The 15,489-nt window shown below is 45.3% G+C and overlaps 1 protein-coding gene across 19 annotated transcripts in view; it reads right to left on the bottom strand.

The window, feature by feature from the left end:
• The window catches only part of FBRSL1 (fibrosin like 1), a 369,285-nt gene that overhangs the window by 8,957 nt on the left and 344,839 nt on the right, over nt 1-15,489 (bottom strand). For 7 of the 19 annotated variants that reach the window (XM_041410141.1, XM_041410149.1, XM_041410146.1 and 4 more), the window contains 7 exons: nt 11,498-11,733; nt 9,348-9,398; nt 8,332-8,427; nt 4,919-4,990; nt 4,314-4,352; nt 3,400-3,471; nt 2,016-2,148 (listed from right to left, as the gene is read on the bottom strand). In XM_041410141.1, coding sequence (XP_041266075.1) covers nt 2,016-2,148; nt 3,400-3,471; nt 4,314-4,352; nt 4,919-4,990; nt 8,332-8,427; nt 9,348-9,398; nt 11,498-11,733 — 699 coding nt within the window. Of the gene's footprint in view, nt 1-2,015; nt 2,149-3,399; nt 3,472-4,313; nt 4,353-4,918; nt 4,991-8,331; nt 8,428-9,347; nt 9,399-11,497; nt 11,986-15,489 lie in introns of all 19 variants that reach the window. The other 12 variants (XM_041410144.1, XM_041410160.1, XM_041410159.1 and 9 more) reach the window with 11 other exon arrangements.

The raw sequence follows: 15,489 nt of genomic DNA, 5'->3' as shown, positions 1-15,489 counted from the left end.
ATGGATGGGAGATTTCTTCAAAGGAGACGGCTTACAAACTCCACTACATGGGCTGATAATAAAAAATCCTCTGGAGAAAGCCAGGAGCAGCATTGCAGGCTGTCAGGCAGTTATTAAATAGACCGTCTGCCAGGCAGCCAGCATCCCTCCTGGAGACAGGTGGCCCTAAGATAACTTATGTCTCCCCCAGTAACCAGGCAATGCAGCAGAACCAATGATTCACACCAACTGCACACGTGCTCAGTAAGGTGAAAAGAATGCCTCAGATATTCCAGAGTAAAAGCTTTATTCCTCCACGTATTCCAGCTGCAGTGTTTGCTCACACTGACAGCACTCTTTACCTGGATTTACTGTGTGATGGCTCTTGTGATTAATATACTCACAGACAAGTTGTTGTTTCTCTCTACTGAAAGTTTTTTATTAGTTTGCCTTCTTTAATGTTTCTATTTCATACTATTTTCCCTCTTGCTTTTACGAATGAAAAGCAAGCCATGCTTGCATCTTTTAAGGGAAAAAACTCCAGATACCAACTGGACTGGTGCTTTTCTGTCTGTTAGGGTAATTCTGTCCAGAACAGCCTACAGTAGCAAAACCAGATATGAAACAAGACTCTTGTAATGACAACACAGGACAGTGATAAGGAAACATCTGCCACAGGAAAACAGCCAGAGGTTTGTAAATGAGCAGTGCTTATGCATCCAAGTAGATGCAATAAATATCTTGACCTTGTACTGTCAAAACACCTTTACAGAGACCAAAATGCAGGGTAGCACCCCACAGTGTAGAGCTGGTACCAGCATGACTACATGTGGGAGAAGTGTGCTTTTGATGTTTAAGAATTTCCATCCACAGACAGAGCAGAAAGACAGACTGAAGCACTGGTGGAGTTCCTGAAGGCTATTTGGCATCTGCATTTGAAACTCAATTCTCACAGAAATTTCAGCTCATTGTCATCTGTTGCTGTTCTGTCATTTTTGGGACTGAGTTCAAAACTAAAGTCATTAATTTCCACAGGCTGAATATGACCATGTCTGCACTGAATTAAGGTGATTGTGCAATATTGCATCATAAAACCAGAGTAACATTAGGGAAGAAAATGACATTATTTTCCAATTAATTACATACATAAAGAGCTAGGTTACATCTCGTCAATTGATGCAGCTCATTCAGAATGCAGACTTTGGCATCTCAAACACAGAGAGAAAATGTGAAGAAGTTGAGAAGAAAGTTAAGTTTGAGAATAAGAACAACATTTAGCATTTGGTAGACAGATGTCCACATGAATACACATTGGCATCCTAGACCAGAATGGGAGAGCTGCAGTCTCCCATGGTCAGAGCCATCCAGAACAACACAGTGAAGGTTACTGTCCTTTGGTAATTGTGTAATTGTAATTAATTCTCCAACAGATTGGAAAACAATCAGTGTAAACTGTATTTAATTCTTTGGGGCTCTTTGTAAATTCAATATATCATTTTAAGCCCTGGACTTTGCTTCACTTTGTAACACATAGAGGAATTTTCTATTTAAAAAACAAACACTTGACAAATACACCTTCTGTGATATTTTCAATGCCGTTATTGAAGTTTTCCTTTTACAAAAAACCCTTGTTTTCAGAAAAGAAAGAGAAACTTGGTGAGTGGAGGAACTGAGAAGAATAACATGGCAAACACAAAGCAAGAAAGAGACTGGAGCCACTTCCAATCCTGTGCAATGGAAACATTTTCAAGTGTTTTGTCAAAACTGGTTTAAAAAAATCACTCTATAGCCTACTAATTAGGCACAAAGAACCAGCTGCACACACAGGACTGTGGGCCAACTGCTGCAGCTCAGTGATGTGCAGAGGATCCTGCACTGGAAGTGGTGGCAGAGCCCTGCTCACAGCAGTGTCTCTGCACCCCTTGAACCAACCTTGCTTCTATTTTTGAGAGATATGTAGCTGTAAAGTCATGCATGACATACACTGACTTTTTGTTTGTTTTGTTTTTAATCAACAAGGAATGATCTTCCCTTACCTGTGGTGGAAAACAGAGGCCTGGCAAGATCTTGTGGATAATGGAAGCCTGGAAACACTCCAGGGGCAGGAGGTCTGCTGAACAGGTCAAGTTTACCACCTATCTCTAGCTTGTGGGGATCCAGCTGCATTTGCTGTCAAATGACATAAAACCAATCTCATTACACATTCCTTTTATAGGGAAAAACAACAGAGGGAGTTAAGGCTCATTCCCCCTTAGCCCTGCCAGGGAGCGTTAGCCGGAGTGACAGCAGCGTCGCCGCGCAGCCGCGGCCGTGCTCTGCCAGGCTCTGCAGGGCCACCCCACCCTGCAGCCCCTTGGCTGCCTGCCCCATGCCAGGCTGAGCTCTGCAGGGAGCACTCAGCCCCTGCAGCACAGGCTGCAGCAGGAACAGGACACACCGAGTGCACGGCAGCCCGGGAGCAGCCGGAGCTCTCGGCCTGACAAAAATACTCTGCAGGCACAAAGCTGCCAACAGGAGCCTCGCCTCGGGAGCTGGGTGATGGGCTCCTCTGTTCTGCCTCTCCAGTCTGAGAGAGATGTGCCCACACTGTGCCCTTCCTGCAGCCAGGACAGCTCAGTGTGCAGGCAAGGGGCAAAGGATGAAGGAAGCTATGAGGCTCCTCCAGAGACCGTTTTTATCCTTGCCCTGCAGAAGTGAGCACGGCCAGAACTGCACCTTAGTCACAGAATCCTATGAATAGCTCTAAGATTATGTATTTGCTTATAAAAATATATGGACATACACCTCTTCCAGAGGCACCTACTTAAGCAGAGAATAGCCTGCATTAACGGGACAAAAAAACTACTCTAGGAGCTGTGAAAAAATAAAATCTACACAAGTCCCTTTATCAGCTATTCTACCTGCCATAGGGAGTCTGAAGGCTGCAGCAGCACCCCAGGGTACCTACATCCTGTTACCTCTCAAGTGTTAAACCCCCTCCCTCTGCCCACCATCACAGCAGCACAGGAAGCCCCACAACCTCTAACACTGATGTTATCAATCTACTCTGCTGCTCTCTGCTCTGTAATGTTCTTCACTGCATTGGCCATTTCATTACCTCCTCCACAGGAGGTACTAATGCAGAAGGGAAGCGACATTAAATGTGCATGATTTGTAAAAAAAAAAAAGATTGACTTGGGGAAATTACTCTGCCCCTCACTTTCTTCCCCTCTTTCTGGCTGTACACCCTTCCACCCAGCTCCTTTGCCCTCAGATAAACTTTACAGTTGCTACAATAAATGTTAAAGGAGTGTAAGTATTAGTTAATCAATACAGGCAAGCTTCAGAATGACCACAGTAACTGCTTCCTGCCCATTACTCACTCAAATACAATCTGTAAGCTAAAAGACTTGGCTTTGTTCCAGAAACCATCTGAATTACCTTTATCTTTTGCTGGTGATGGTAGATCTGCCAGGCGATCTGTACGTGAACCGCACACCACTTCCCGGGTTTCTGCAGTGGAAAGCACAAGAATTTAGATTAATTTATACGTTAGCAATCTACATCAGATAGAACATTTCATTTCCCTTACTGTCAGCCAGGCAGCTAAGCAATGAGAAAGGCTGATTACTAAAACGGCACAATGGGTGATCAACATTTTCTGCTGTACTGCAGCAGATGATGTTTAAATTAAGAAGGAAACAGGAAGAATGTGGGATATCTTCCCCATCTCATGGACATCTGAGATCCTGCCTTGTTCTTTCCTACTTACACTCCCCCCTTCACAAACTGAAATGAATGGCAGCAAAGAACAGTATGCCATGCTTAAGAAAAGCAACTAATGGTTGAGAGTTCTGTTTCTGAAAAGAGCCCTGTTCATTCACCCCTGCTGCACTGCAGGCTAAGTCATGCGTGGTTATTATGGCTACTGGCTTTTGGGGAGGCAAAGGCTAGGGACAAACAATCCCCAGGACGAGCAGTGCCACAGCTGAACAAGTCCCTATTTTCAGCTGAGCCATGGTACTCACTGTTCCACTGTTTATGTGGAACATCAGCACATTGACCTGAGCCACCACGAATCTGTTCACTGGTGAATGTCTGCCCATGCTCACAGTCATTTATTTCTGTGACCCTCATTTCATACTGTGAACTATTAATGCACATAAATGGATGCAAAACAAGGCTGGGATTCAACCTAAATGTTATTAATCAGAAGTGGCAGCGAGCTAACTGACATTTTGCTTGAAGTAAAGGATGAGCATGAGATTTTCTATTGGACATGATGAATTGCAAAAGCACATGCATAATATCCCAAGTGTCTGTGTATAAATATGTATATAAAATCCCCCACAAACCTTACTTACTCTTACTGGAGGCCTATAAGGGTCTGACACCTATGGAAAAAGCAGAAATAAAACAATCAGTCTTTCTAAAACTAGCCAATATACAGAAAGGTGGGGAACTTCCTTCCTCTGAACAAGTGAGAGCATTTAGAAAGCAACGTTCCAGAGAAGTCCCCTGTGACACGGGAAACCTAAAAGGCTTAAAGAAGGCTTAAAACTTCTCTTTCATTCCTTGAACCAAACTCAGCAGAATTTTATGATAAACAAAGCAGCTTCATGCCAGCAAGTGAACAGTGCCAGTGCTTTTCTGAACCTTGTAATTATTCTGAAATGGAGCACATGAAAGTACTCTCCAAGCAATACCTAGAGGAAAGACATTGAAGGGGTTTCCTGCCCCATTTTCCTCAGACTTTTGAAAGAAGCCAATACATCCCTTTGAATTCATGACTGGTGGAGATTGCTGTCTCACCAGAAAAAGACAGCTTCTCTCCTCACTGCATGTTCCTGGTCTAGAAGGCAAATTTGCTCACCAGCCTACTCTCGTTTTTTTATCAGCAATCACTGTGTTTACTGTACACCCAGATAAGCTGAAAAGAAGTTAATATATTGTTGCCTACCCCTGGAGTCTTCTGCAGCAGCGTATGGTGGACTGTGCCTGGTCTACCTGCTACATCAATAGGGTTTGAAGTCTGAAAGACAAGAAGAGAGTGTGAATAATACTGTATCACACCAGTGGTACATTTAACATCTCTATCTGATGTTAACAGCATTAATTAGTCCATGTTTGCACTGCGCTTTGAACACGCATATTGCTACATTAGTGCTAAATGTTATCTCTTACTGACAGCCAACAGCATTTAACCACCATGTCATTTATTATTACTGAGCAGCAGTAACAGTATTCCAGTAGCACCCCTAAGCCTCGCTGAGATCACTCCCCCTTGTGCTGTGCATGGGCATGGGAAGAGACAGTCCCTGCCCCCCGAGCTTATTCTTTAGACAAAACAGGCAGGAGGTAGGAGAGAGAACAAGAGAGGTGGCCTGACTCCCTCCATTTTCCAGGCAGCAGACAGGAACAGGATAACCTGAGCATCCCAGTCCCATATTCCACACACTGGACCATGGCCCCTCTCTGACTAGGGCCAGGTAACACAATGCCTGAACCAGCAACAGCCCATCTATCTGCTTCGACAAGGCAAAAATGAGAAACCTTAGAAGGTGCTTGTGGGTCTTTTATAGCATTGCATTGTTTACCCCATCATTTTCCAGCAAGAATTAAACACCTCATTGAACGAATCCCTGCTCCTCCTCCTCCGGGTCCCACCTGTTGTCCTGTCCTAATGATCCCCAAGAACTCGTTCATCTCCTCACTCCGGCACTCATCCATCTCCCACTCCCACAGCAACTGCACCTGGTGCCTCTGCACAGCTGAGTGCAGAGGGGTTAAACCTCATTCCCCAGGAGATCATTTCACTCATGTTTTAGGTCGAATTATAGCAGATTTCAAACAGTACGAGGCATGAGTATAATCCTGGGTGTAGGAGGGAAGGTAGGTTTTAGTTTGTCTATGGCTGTGTAACTTCCAGACTCATTAAAAAGTGAATTCTCCTGTGTGTGTGTAGGTAAGTCAATGCACTCCCCAGGCAGATGGGAGCTCTCAGGGCTTCTCTGACAGCTGAGGTAGATATAAGGTGGCAAATAAGTTACAGCTTTCATACAGGCAAGAGCTTAAAGATCACAGCATGTTAATAGTATGGTGTCATCCTGTCCCTTTGTCCCCTGGAGAAAGATGTGAATGCTTCCTCCGGCAAAGTAAACTGAATACTTCTGACCTTTTCAAGTTCTTAGCTTGTGAGAAATGGCCTTCGGGAAACTCACTGAGAAATTTACCGTCAGCCTGGATTTATGTGCAGTGGACTCACACGCACAGCTGTAGGCAAATGACATGGGAAGGGGAAAAACAAAACCAAGATCTCTGCTTTGGAAAGCAAGAAGTGCAAGAGTCAGAGTGCTAAAGCCAAATCATCAGGTCTGCAGTGATTACGCAGGCTTTAGTCACACAGCTTGCGAGGGAGAGACCACGGGAGAACAGTGCAGTAACCATGACTGGAGTGGCTTTGCCTGGAGTTCAGCTCTGCCTCCTCTGGGAAACTGGAAAGTAATGTGCCAAAGCAGCAGATACATTTTTCAACCTATCCCTCTCTTTTTCGGACGTTAGATTGTATGTAAATACTGCACTGTGCAAAGATCAAATGATGTCAGTGATTAACCATGGCACCACAGTGTGACCTTGCACTGCTTAAACCCAAGCTAGCAAATGTTGGATGTATCTAAAATGAATTAAAAGGTAGTTATAACAGCACTAGGAACTGCTCAAAAATGTAAGGGGTCTGGGCTCACTTTTTCCTTCTCACTATGTAACTGCTCCTTGGCCTAAAGGTATTTTACAGAGAAGATGGAAAGCAGAAGAATGTGCCATTGGTGTAGCAGCAGCTCCTCATGAGCAGGAAGGAGCTTTATGGCAAAACAGCCCTGGCTGCACGTGAGCAAAACTTGTCCAATTCCACCTTACTCCTGCAGCTCCTCTTCTTGGAAAATCAAGTTCACACCCTGACTACTCAGGGTCTGTAGGGACTCCCTGTCACCCCTTGCTAGAGTAACAACAATTAACACTGGCAGACAAACTCCACCAAGGGATGGCCATGTTCTGTCCCTCTTGTTCCATCTGCTTCCATGAACTGCTCCTTCTCTAGGCCTGCAGCCACCACATACAAAACTGCCTCTGAACAAAGCCATTTTAGAGACTTTGCTATTTGCAATGTATCCCTAAACCAAAATAATGTCAAGGATTCGATGGGCACTGAGGAAATCCTCTGGCTTCCATGAAGAGCATTAAGTTAAGGGGGAAGGTTGCAAAAGGCCTTATTTGCAGTTGCTAATTACTGATTTCCACTGAGGTCAGTGAGACTGCTGAGGGAAGCACATCCCTCAGACCTGCCTGGTGTGGATATGGAAATCGCCTTCCAATTGCAAACAGGAATGGCCTGGCTACAGTGCTGCTCCTTCAAGCCTTCTTACACAGTAGCAGAGTTCTATGGAAATGCAGTTCAAGATAAGATAACTCTAAAATCACAGCATGTGAGGAAGCTGAACATGTCACCTTACAAATGAAGTACGTGCTCCATTTTCAAACAAATGCCTATATAGACACAATCCATTATTTCTTGTTTGGAGAGATTTAACAGTTTTGGTACATTTAAAAATAGTTAATAAAAAGAACACCTCTGGGAGGGGAAAAAAAAGCAGTGCACACCACAGAATTTGCCAAAAAATGGGGGTTATGATGTCAACATTTCCAAACGCCAATCAGTGCTAGTTGTAATGACATGTTACAGCTGCAGTGCACCTTTCAAACACATTATCTCAAAGAAGCTTGCAGGCATTAATCAACCCTTATAAAACCCACTGCAAGATAACTTTATAGATGAGGAAGCTGAGGAACAGAAGGTTTAAGCAACTTGCCCAAGGTCAGACAGTATTGGAGCTAGGAATAAAAATTCAGCTCCTTCAAATGGCTCTACCCATTTCCAGCAGTCTCTCCCTATTGTTCCCACACTTGTGCAGTCAAATTCTCATTGTTTTTTCTGGGAATAAACACAGTTTATCTTTTGCAATCTCAGACCATTAGATTCATAAAATGATTTGGGACTCATCGGTCTATTATGAGCTGTAAATATTTCAATCAAAATAATGCACTTCACTGTATGCTGCTCCTTCAGTTTCAGCAGACCTCCCAGTGAACCACTACATCCTTTCCAAGGAAGGATCTGCAGTGCCAAGAGAAAATTTCTGCTGAAGTGTTGGCTGCTTTGTGCAGAGGATGCTCACAGTTCTGCGGGGGGATCCTTTCCAGCCCTGTGCTGCACTTCTGCTATTCAAATCATGTGCTGCAAAATCACCAGAGACAAGACTCTGAACACAGTTTCTCTCCCAGCAAAAGAACAAAGCCTTCAGAAGAAGAAGTTTGTACCTTCGGTTGAAATGCTCCCTGAAGTGACCCAAAGGGACCTGAATGTGGAAGCATGGGTGGCATTCCAGGCATTGCTGGAGGATAGGTTGGAAAGAACTACAAAAGAAAAAGAGATGCTTATGTCACAGGATGACTTGAACAATAATGGAGGTAGGTGCCAAGCCTGGCACATACAAAAAAAGTACTGTGCTGAACAAGTGCCACAGTGAAAATACATGATAAATTTGCTTTCAAAATTTTTAAGAGCAAAGCCAAAACTTGAAAAATGCACTCATCTGATAAATTTTTTAGATAGTGCTGAATTAGTGTGCCTTTAAAAATTGTGGACTATTGCAGGAAGCACAGAGCATAATTTGGGGTTTATGTTCACTTTCCATTAACTTTGCATTTTTCCGCTGTTGCAAACAAATCGATCCTGTTTTGAAATGTGACCTGCTTTAATTTTTAAAGCAAAAGGAACCACAAGATGCTGCACTGCACTCTAACCACAGGCAACATGCACACCACCTTGTAGTTGTGTAGGCTGGGTGAAATTTTGCTTAGGCCTCTCCTGAGCACACACAGCAGTTTTACAAGTCCCAAAACATGTAGTTTTTTGTGCTTTGGAGCAGTGGGGAGCACCAGGAAGAAACCACCAGTCTGACTTACTCCTGTGACCTGAGCAAAACCTTGTGAAAGAGCCATGCACTCCGGGCTGCTGCACTGGGAGAAGCACCAGCTGCAAAGGTACTGCAGTGACCACTGACTGAGCAATTCCTGCGCATTCCCTGCCATCCCAGGCACAGCCATACAGAGCCGCAGCAGCAAAAATGCAGGAGACAGAGAATTTAAAAAAAATAAAAAAAAATAAAAAAAAGCCCAAAGAAAACTTGGTACCTTAAAAACATACAAAATCAAGACGGAAAAAGAGCTTTAGAAATGAATGGATCAAAACACTACTCATCAATTGAAAACAAGCAAAAGAAGAGCAAGCAGAACCATTAACAAAGAAACCAAGGAGGAAGGCGAGCACTCACGTTGGAATGTCGAAAGTAAGGGTTGTCTAATTTGGGAGCGTACTTGTCAAACTGGAAAGAAAAGAGAAAAAAAAGGAAACAGGTGAGTTTGGTTTTGGCAGGAGCAGACACATCAGGATTTCAACACAGACAAATAAATGTAAGCGTTTAACAGAGCAGAACTGACTGGTTGTTCCATACTCGCTCACCGGGGACATGACTGACTTCCCCAGGCTAACAGAGAGGAGCCCCCAGGCCACGCTGGGCACTGCCAGGCTCACTGCAGAGTCTGTCTCAGGCACTGCATGACCAGGCTCCTGCCCTGGGAAGAGAGCAGTCCTGATACTGCAGCTCAGTGAAACACAGGGAAGTTCAGCTCCAGGTCCACAACAGGGATCTGCCCCTGGATTGCTGAACCAGATCACAGACTAGCAGGTCAGAAACATTTTCCATTAGACCCCAGCACCTACTGTGGGGCAACCAATTCCAATTCCCAGTTTCCTGGGTTCCTGTAAGCACCAAAATTCTTTGGAAAAGGGCTGAATTACTTTAGATACACAAATCTTGATATATTTACCCTCCCCTATAAAAGGGAGAGTTCCCTAGAGAAAAGGTGACTGTAAACTTCTTCCATTCCAGCATGGGGTTTTAACACCTCCATGTGTGTAGTCTGTGCCCTGTTTGTCCTGTACCATCTTGGAAGAAAACCCAAAGCACACACACATTGCATTTCTGAACAGTATGTACATTCTGCTGGGGAGGAGGGAATGGGAAGAAAGGCAGGGAAGGGAGCTGTAGGACCTCAGGAAAAGCTGCTTATTTGGCAAGTCAGCTGCTGTTTCACACTCCTCTGTGTGCAGGAGAGTAGATTTGTAATTTCATTAATTACAGTTATTACTGGAGCCATGTCCCCTCCAGTGTAAATACCGTAAATTACCAAACACATGCAGCTGTAATTTCAACACTCTTCTCTGGTGTTAGGATTAGCAGACCTGATCTAGTGGAATATAAGATGTGAGTGAAATATAACAAAAGAGCCTTGCAAGTTGTTTTTGGTCTGAAGGCTGTCATCAGTGGGCACGGGTGGGAGGAGAGGGACTTGTTCACAAGCTTGGGTATCACAGTTCTTAAATAACACAGAAAACTTCTGAGAAAAGATTCAGGATTGTTTTACACAGACCAAACAAAGAAGGGAAGGTATTTACACACAAGTACACTGAGCAAACACCTGGGGCTGGATTTTGGGTGGATAATATTGCTTTTAATTGTCTTGCTGCTAAGCAGATTACAACCCAATAATGCCATTGAGCAGCCAGCAGTGGGAAAGAGAAGTGGAAAACATTATGCTCCTTGAGTCCTTGGTAGTTCTTCCCAAAGGCTGCTTTTGCTAGCCTTCAACAGGGTTGTTTCTGCATTTTGGACACAGTGTGAAACTGAGAGGGGGAAAAAAAGCTCAATCTTTTGCTTTCAATCTCACAAAGTAATTGCCAGAAATGGGGAGAGAGTGCATTTTAAAGTACTGACAAAATCCATTTGTAGCAGATCCCTAACAATTTTGTAACAGCTGCAGCAAAGTCCCATTGTGCTACAAGCAAATTCAATGACCAAATGCTTATTACATGGCCAGGAGGATCTCTCCCAGCCGAACCAGCCACACACAAATTAGTGCTTGTTGATGTAATCAAGTAATAAAATGCCTAAATCAATACAGATCAGGCATTAGGAGGAAGAGGGACAGAGCTGGTATCAGATGAGATGCTGCACTGTGGTGAGAGCTCTGGGTAAGCCAGCAAGGTCTGCCCTGCACCCAGCAGTTGTGGAGACAGTGTCTGGGGCTGGAAACCACCCATCCTGGCTGGTGTCACCTTCTGATGTGTCAAGGCAGCTGGCTCTGGGAAAGGGGGAATAGAAATACACAGCAGGACACACAAAAAGGAAAATAAAGGGATTCTGGACTTGTCTCGTGGGTGCTGTATCTGCTCATGGGTAGCAGCACGGGGGACCAGGAGGCTTGGTGTGGGGGCTCTGGGTGGAAAGGGGTCCATTTGGGAGTGCTGGCCTCCAGGTGGGAAGGGCAGGGACAGCACACCTGGCTGAAATGAAGAGGGCTGGGTTTTGTTTGACAAGAGCGGGTTAGGCTTTTTGACCAGAGATGCTCTACTTATCCTCACATTTTGGGCTGGGGTACGCACCATGGGAGGTGCAGAGGGCGGCATGAGCGGCGTCTGGGGCAAGCTGGATGGAAAAGGAGTGAATGTGTGCTGGTGGGTGTGTTGGTGCTGATGCGTGTGTTGGTGCTGGTGAAACTCCGCTCTCAGCAGCGGCACCGGGCCAAGTGAGGCAGCGGCCCGGTCCGAACTCTGAACCAAAAACCGGTTGTTCAGCTCTTGCCTGAGCAGTTCGTGATCTAGAGGAGAGAGAGAGAGAAAAAAAAAAGACACAGAGGCCCGTGGGCCTGTGAGTACCACAAAGACGGAGGAGAAAGAGTCAATATTCACCTGGCATTCCCTGTTTCTGCAGGTCATGCTGTGGTGGTTTTCTACGTGAGGACTCATTGGTGGAGGTAAGAGAGATGCCTGTGACAAAGTACCAATCAGAATCCCCGAATGAGGCTGGCAATACATGATTGGTTGGTTGAATGATATCAACAGGCTGGTATCTAAAGACAAGAGAGAACACCATGAGTCATCACAGCAGAAAACATCATCGGGGCTCGCGCTCCGCCCGCCCGCCCGCCCGCGCCCCGCCCGGCTCTCCTCCCGGCACCTGCTGCAGCCAGGTGTGTCTGGGCTCACCCCTCAGGGATCCGGGCTCACCCCTGGGTCACACCTCAGAGATCCAGCCTCACCCCTGGGTCACACCTCAGGGATCTGGCCTCACCCCTCAGGGATCCGGGCTCACCCCTCAGGGATCCGGCCTCACCCCTCAGGGATTCAGCCTCACCCCTCAGGGATCCGGGCTCACCCCTGGGTCACACCTTGGGTGTCCAGCCTCACCTCTGGGGATGCCTCCCAGGCTCCTGGGAGCTGCACCTTCCCGCACCAGCCAGGTGCTGGGGAGCGCTCTGGAGGCCAACAGCTCACTTTGAAATGAGCAGTACTGACCTTCATCCTCTGGATGTGTGAGAGTCAGAGGCACACACACACATACACTGAGAACTGATGTGTGTTAAGCTCTGACAATGAGGCACTTCACAGGTAAAATTTTGGTAAGATCTGCAGTGCAATGAGACAACCGTGGGTTTGGGTGGCTGGAAACTGCCTGCTCAGACATCCATCCCTTGTGCCATCCCTCCCTTCTCAGCCCCGGACATGCACGCAGTGACCAGAAACATCTATCCTATAAATCAAGGCCTTCTTTGCAGTAAGGTTTTTTTGAGATCTTAAATAGGAAGCAGTCCTTTCCTCAATTTGTAACAGGCTGGAATTCTTGTTTTTTGTGGTTGCCACCCCAGGTTTTTCTCCTCTGAGAAAATATAGAGGAGGAATCAGTGTGGAGGGGGAGAAACACTGAAGTTGCTCAAGATCTCATCAAGGTTGCAATGACTGCTGAAACAAAATGTTCCACCATATGACGTGGCCTCTTCTCAGCATCTTCCTCTGGAATAGCAACTTGCATTGAATGTGAATGTGGTTCAGGGCAGGGGAAGACACCAGTGCTTTTGAAACGATGTCACTGAAGACAATAAGGACCAATGTCCACTTCTCCAAAATGTCTGCTGGTATAACAATTAAATCTATCTGTGGCTTTGCTTAAGAACTTCAAACAGGGATTAGCACCCAACATGTTATATATTTTTTAAGTGAAGATCAGCCTGTGTCCCCAGCTGTGGATGACACACACCCAGTCCTGACTGATCTACTTGCTTCTGAATTTACGTGAATCCTCTTCTTTCACTGTAACAACCCCTTTAAACTACAGCTCTGAATATAGAGGGGCAAAAGAACACCTGCACTTTAAAGTCTTATTTCATGTTCTGCAGGGATTTCTTTCACTTTAATTTTTACAGTAACATTAGAAATGTCTAAATCAATCACTTTCTGAAGTGACATGGTTAAGATCTTTAAAAACAGGCACTCTGATGGGGAACTTCAAGGTCTCTACTACCACTTAGAAGCGTATGATTGAAAGTCACATTTGATAGCAAATTTTGGGTCCTAAGTCATTTACTTTTCAGTAATAAATGTACTGCTAGGAGCAGGTACTGTGTACTGCTACAATCCATATAATAATTAATACAAAAGCAGACAGTATATATATTTGTGATACTGAAGCCTAAGGCACTGGAGTAAAAGAGTCTGTAATGGGTTCTCCTTGGATTGAGCAAATAGGAAAAAACCTATAGGCTGAAAGCACTTAGGTCCAAAACTTAACCTCTTTAGAGAATATGAGCAAGATTTCACATGTGTGTGTGTTTACACTTTTAAATCTGGCATGGCTTAAAGAAACTGAATCCTTCTGTTAGCATCAAGATAATCCACTTTTCTGGAGGGAGAGATAAAAGCAAGTTGGCAGTTGTAAGCGCTCTGATATCCAATTTCTTTAAGAGACTGGAAGCCAGACTGATAGATTTGCAGCTGGCTCCAGCCCATAGCCCTCTACCACAGCTTTGGCCTCTGTTAGAAAAAGAAAAGTCCTGGAGATGTTTGGAGAAGCTGAGTGGCACTTGGAGGAGTGGCTGCTTCGTAGTAAGGATGGAATTGCAAAGGAACAGCCCAGTTCTGTGAGGGGCTCTGAGTAATGTCTGGATCAGAACTCAGTTCTTGTACCTGCCAGTGATGTCAGGTCCAGTCACAGAGTAACACAATCAGGAGCAGGGTGCTGAGCAGCCCTTGGGACCTGCCACCACTGTCCTGTGTGCACACACGAGCTGGGCAAGGCATAAAAAGGTCACTCCTGCTCACGGTGCCCTCACATTTAGGAGAGGAGAGACACACACCCCTGTTTCCTCTGGGTATCCCACATCAGGGTGGCCCTTGAGCAGACAGCAGAAGCCCAGCAAGGGTTGCTTCTAAGTTACTTCTGTTAGCTTTAGGTTTCAAAAGGGAGAAATGCCACCAGAAGCGCATTCTTGTCTCACTCTTCAGGGCTGCTCAGCAATATTGTTTGCTTTAAAGGAAGTTTTATGTGAATGACAACAGAAGCTCCTGGCTCTGCAGCACTCTGTATTGATTTTATGATGTGCCATTTTGCAGGCATTTCATATAGTGCAGACAAGAGGCATTTCACTGTCTGCAGGGTTAGACACCCAGACCTTTCCCTCCACTAACTTTGGCTTCTCCTACTTAAATTGCAGGAGAAATCCTTTTAGTAGGAGCAAGACTGTTACTGTTTCCTGGCAAGCTGCTGAATGTGAATAGGTCACTTGATCTTGCATCTCCTGAAGTTAATGGTGAAAACATACTTGCTTTCAGTGACTGCAATATCATGCTTTTAGTGAGAGCTCTGCTATTTCCTTTTGCTATGCTTTCAAAGTCTCCATCACAGTAGTCCTTCGCCCTAAACCGGGGAAGCAATGAATAGGTCTCCCACAGTGCTGCCAACATCTTCCCAGCCATGTGGTTGAAATTCTAGATGGTGCCAGGGCTCGTGACAGCTGCCAGCTTTGGCCTATGTGGTCCTGTCTCTGGCAGGGAACCCACAGCACTATCATCGTTCTCAGAGCTCACTTTGGACCCGTTCGTACTTTTTTTTTTTCACTTAGAGAAGCAGTAATAAATAATGAGACATTATTTATCTCCTGGAAGCAAAAAAGGGGGATGGAAGACCATCAGATTTTTCCACAGCAAATCTGTCATTTCCTTATTCCTTTAACTGACTTCATAGGAAACAGAGAGTGTGTTTTTTGCAAAATGCTTGTCCTGTTTAATCCCTGCTGAGTTAGTTGTGGATTCAAATGCCAGATCAAAAGGAGGCCCCAGCAAGTGAAAGTTGCTGGGAAGTCTCCAGCTGCCAGGGTCTCTTCCAGGGACAGCTGTAGGCTAATGGCTAAGCTATAAACAGGGCATTTAGGGCAGAAGTGACAATAGAATGGGGGCCAGGGTGAACAAAGGAAACTTTTTAAAAGGATGCAAAGACAGTGAGAGTAGAACAGCAGAGCTTGTCAGCTGAGCTGTCTCTGACTCAGACTGAGAGGCCACGGGGCCATGGGCACAGAGCAGTT

This window comes from Onychostruthus taczanowskii, unplaced genomic scaffold (genome assembly GCF_017590055.1).
Source record: "Onychostruthus taczanowskii isolate IOZ18803 unplaced genomic scaffold, ASM1759005v1 scaffold32, whole genome shotgun sequence".
In the NCBI taxonomy this organism is placed as follows: Eukaryota; Metazoa; Chordata; class Aves; order Passeriformes; family Passeridae; genus Onychostruthus; species Onychostruthus taczanowskii.
Note: the sequence above shows the minus strand (reverse complement) of the source record. Positions and strands in the feature narration are given on the sequence as shown.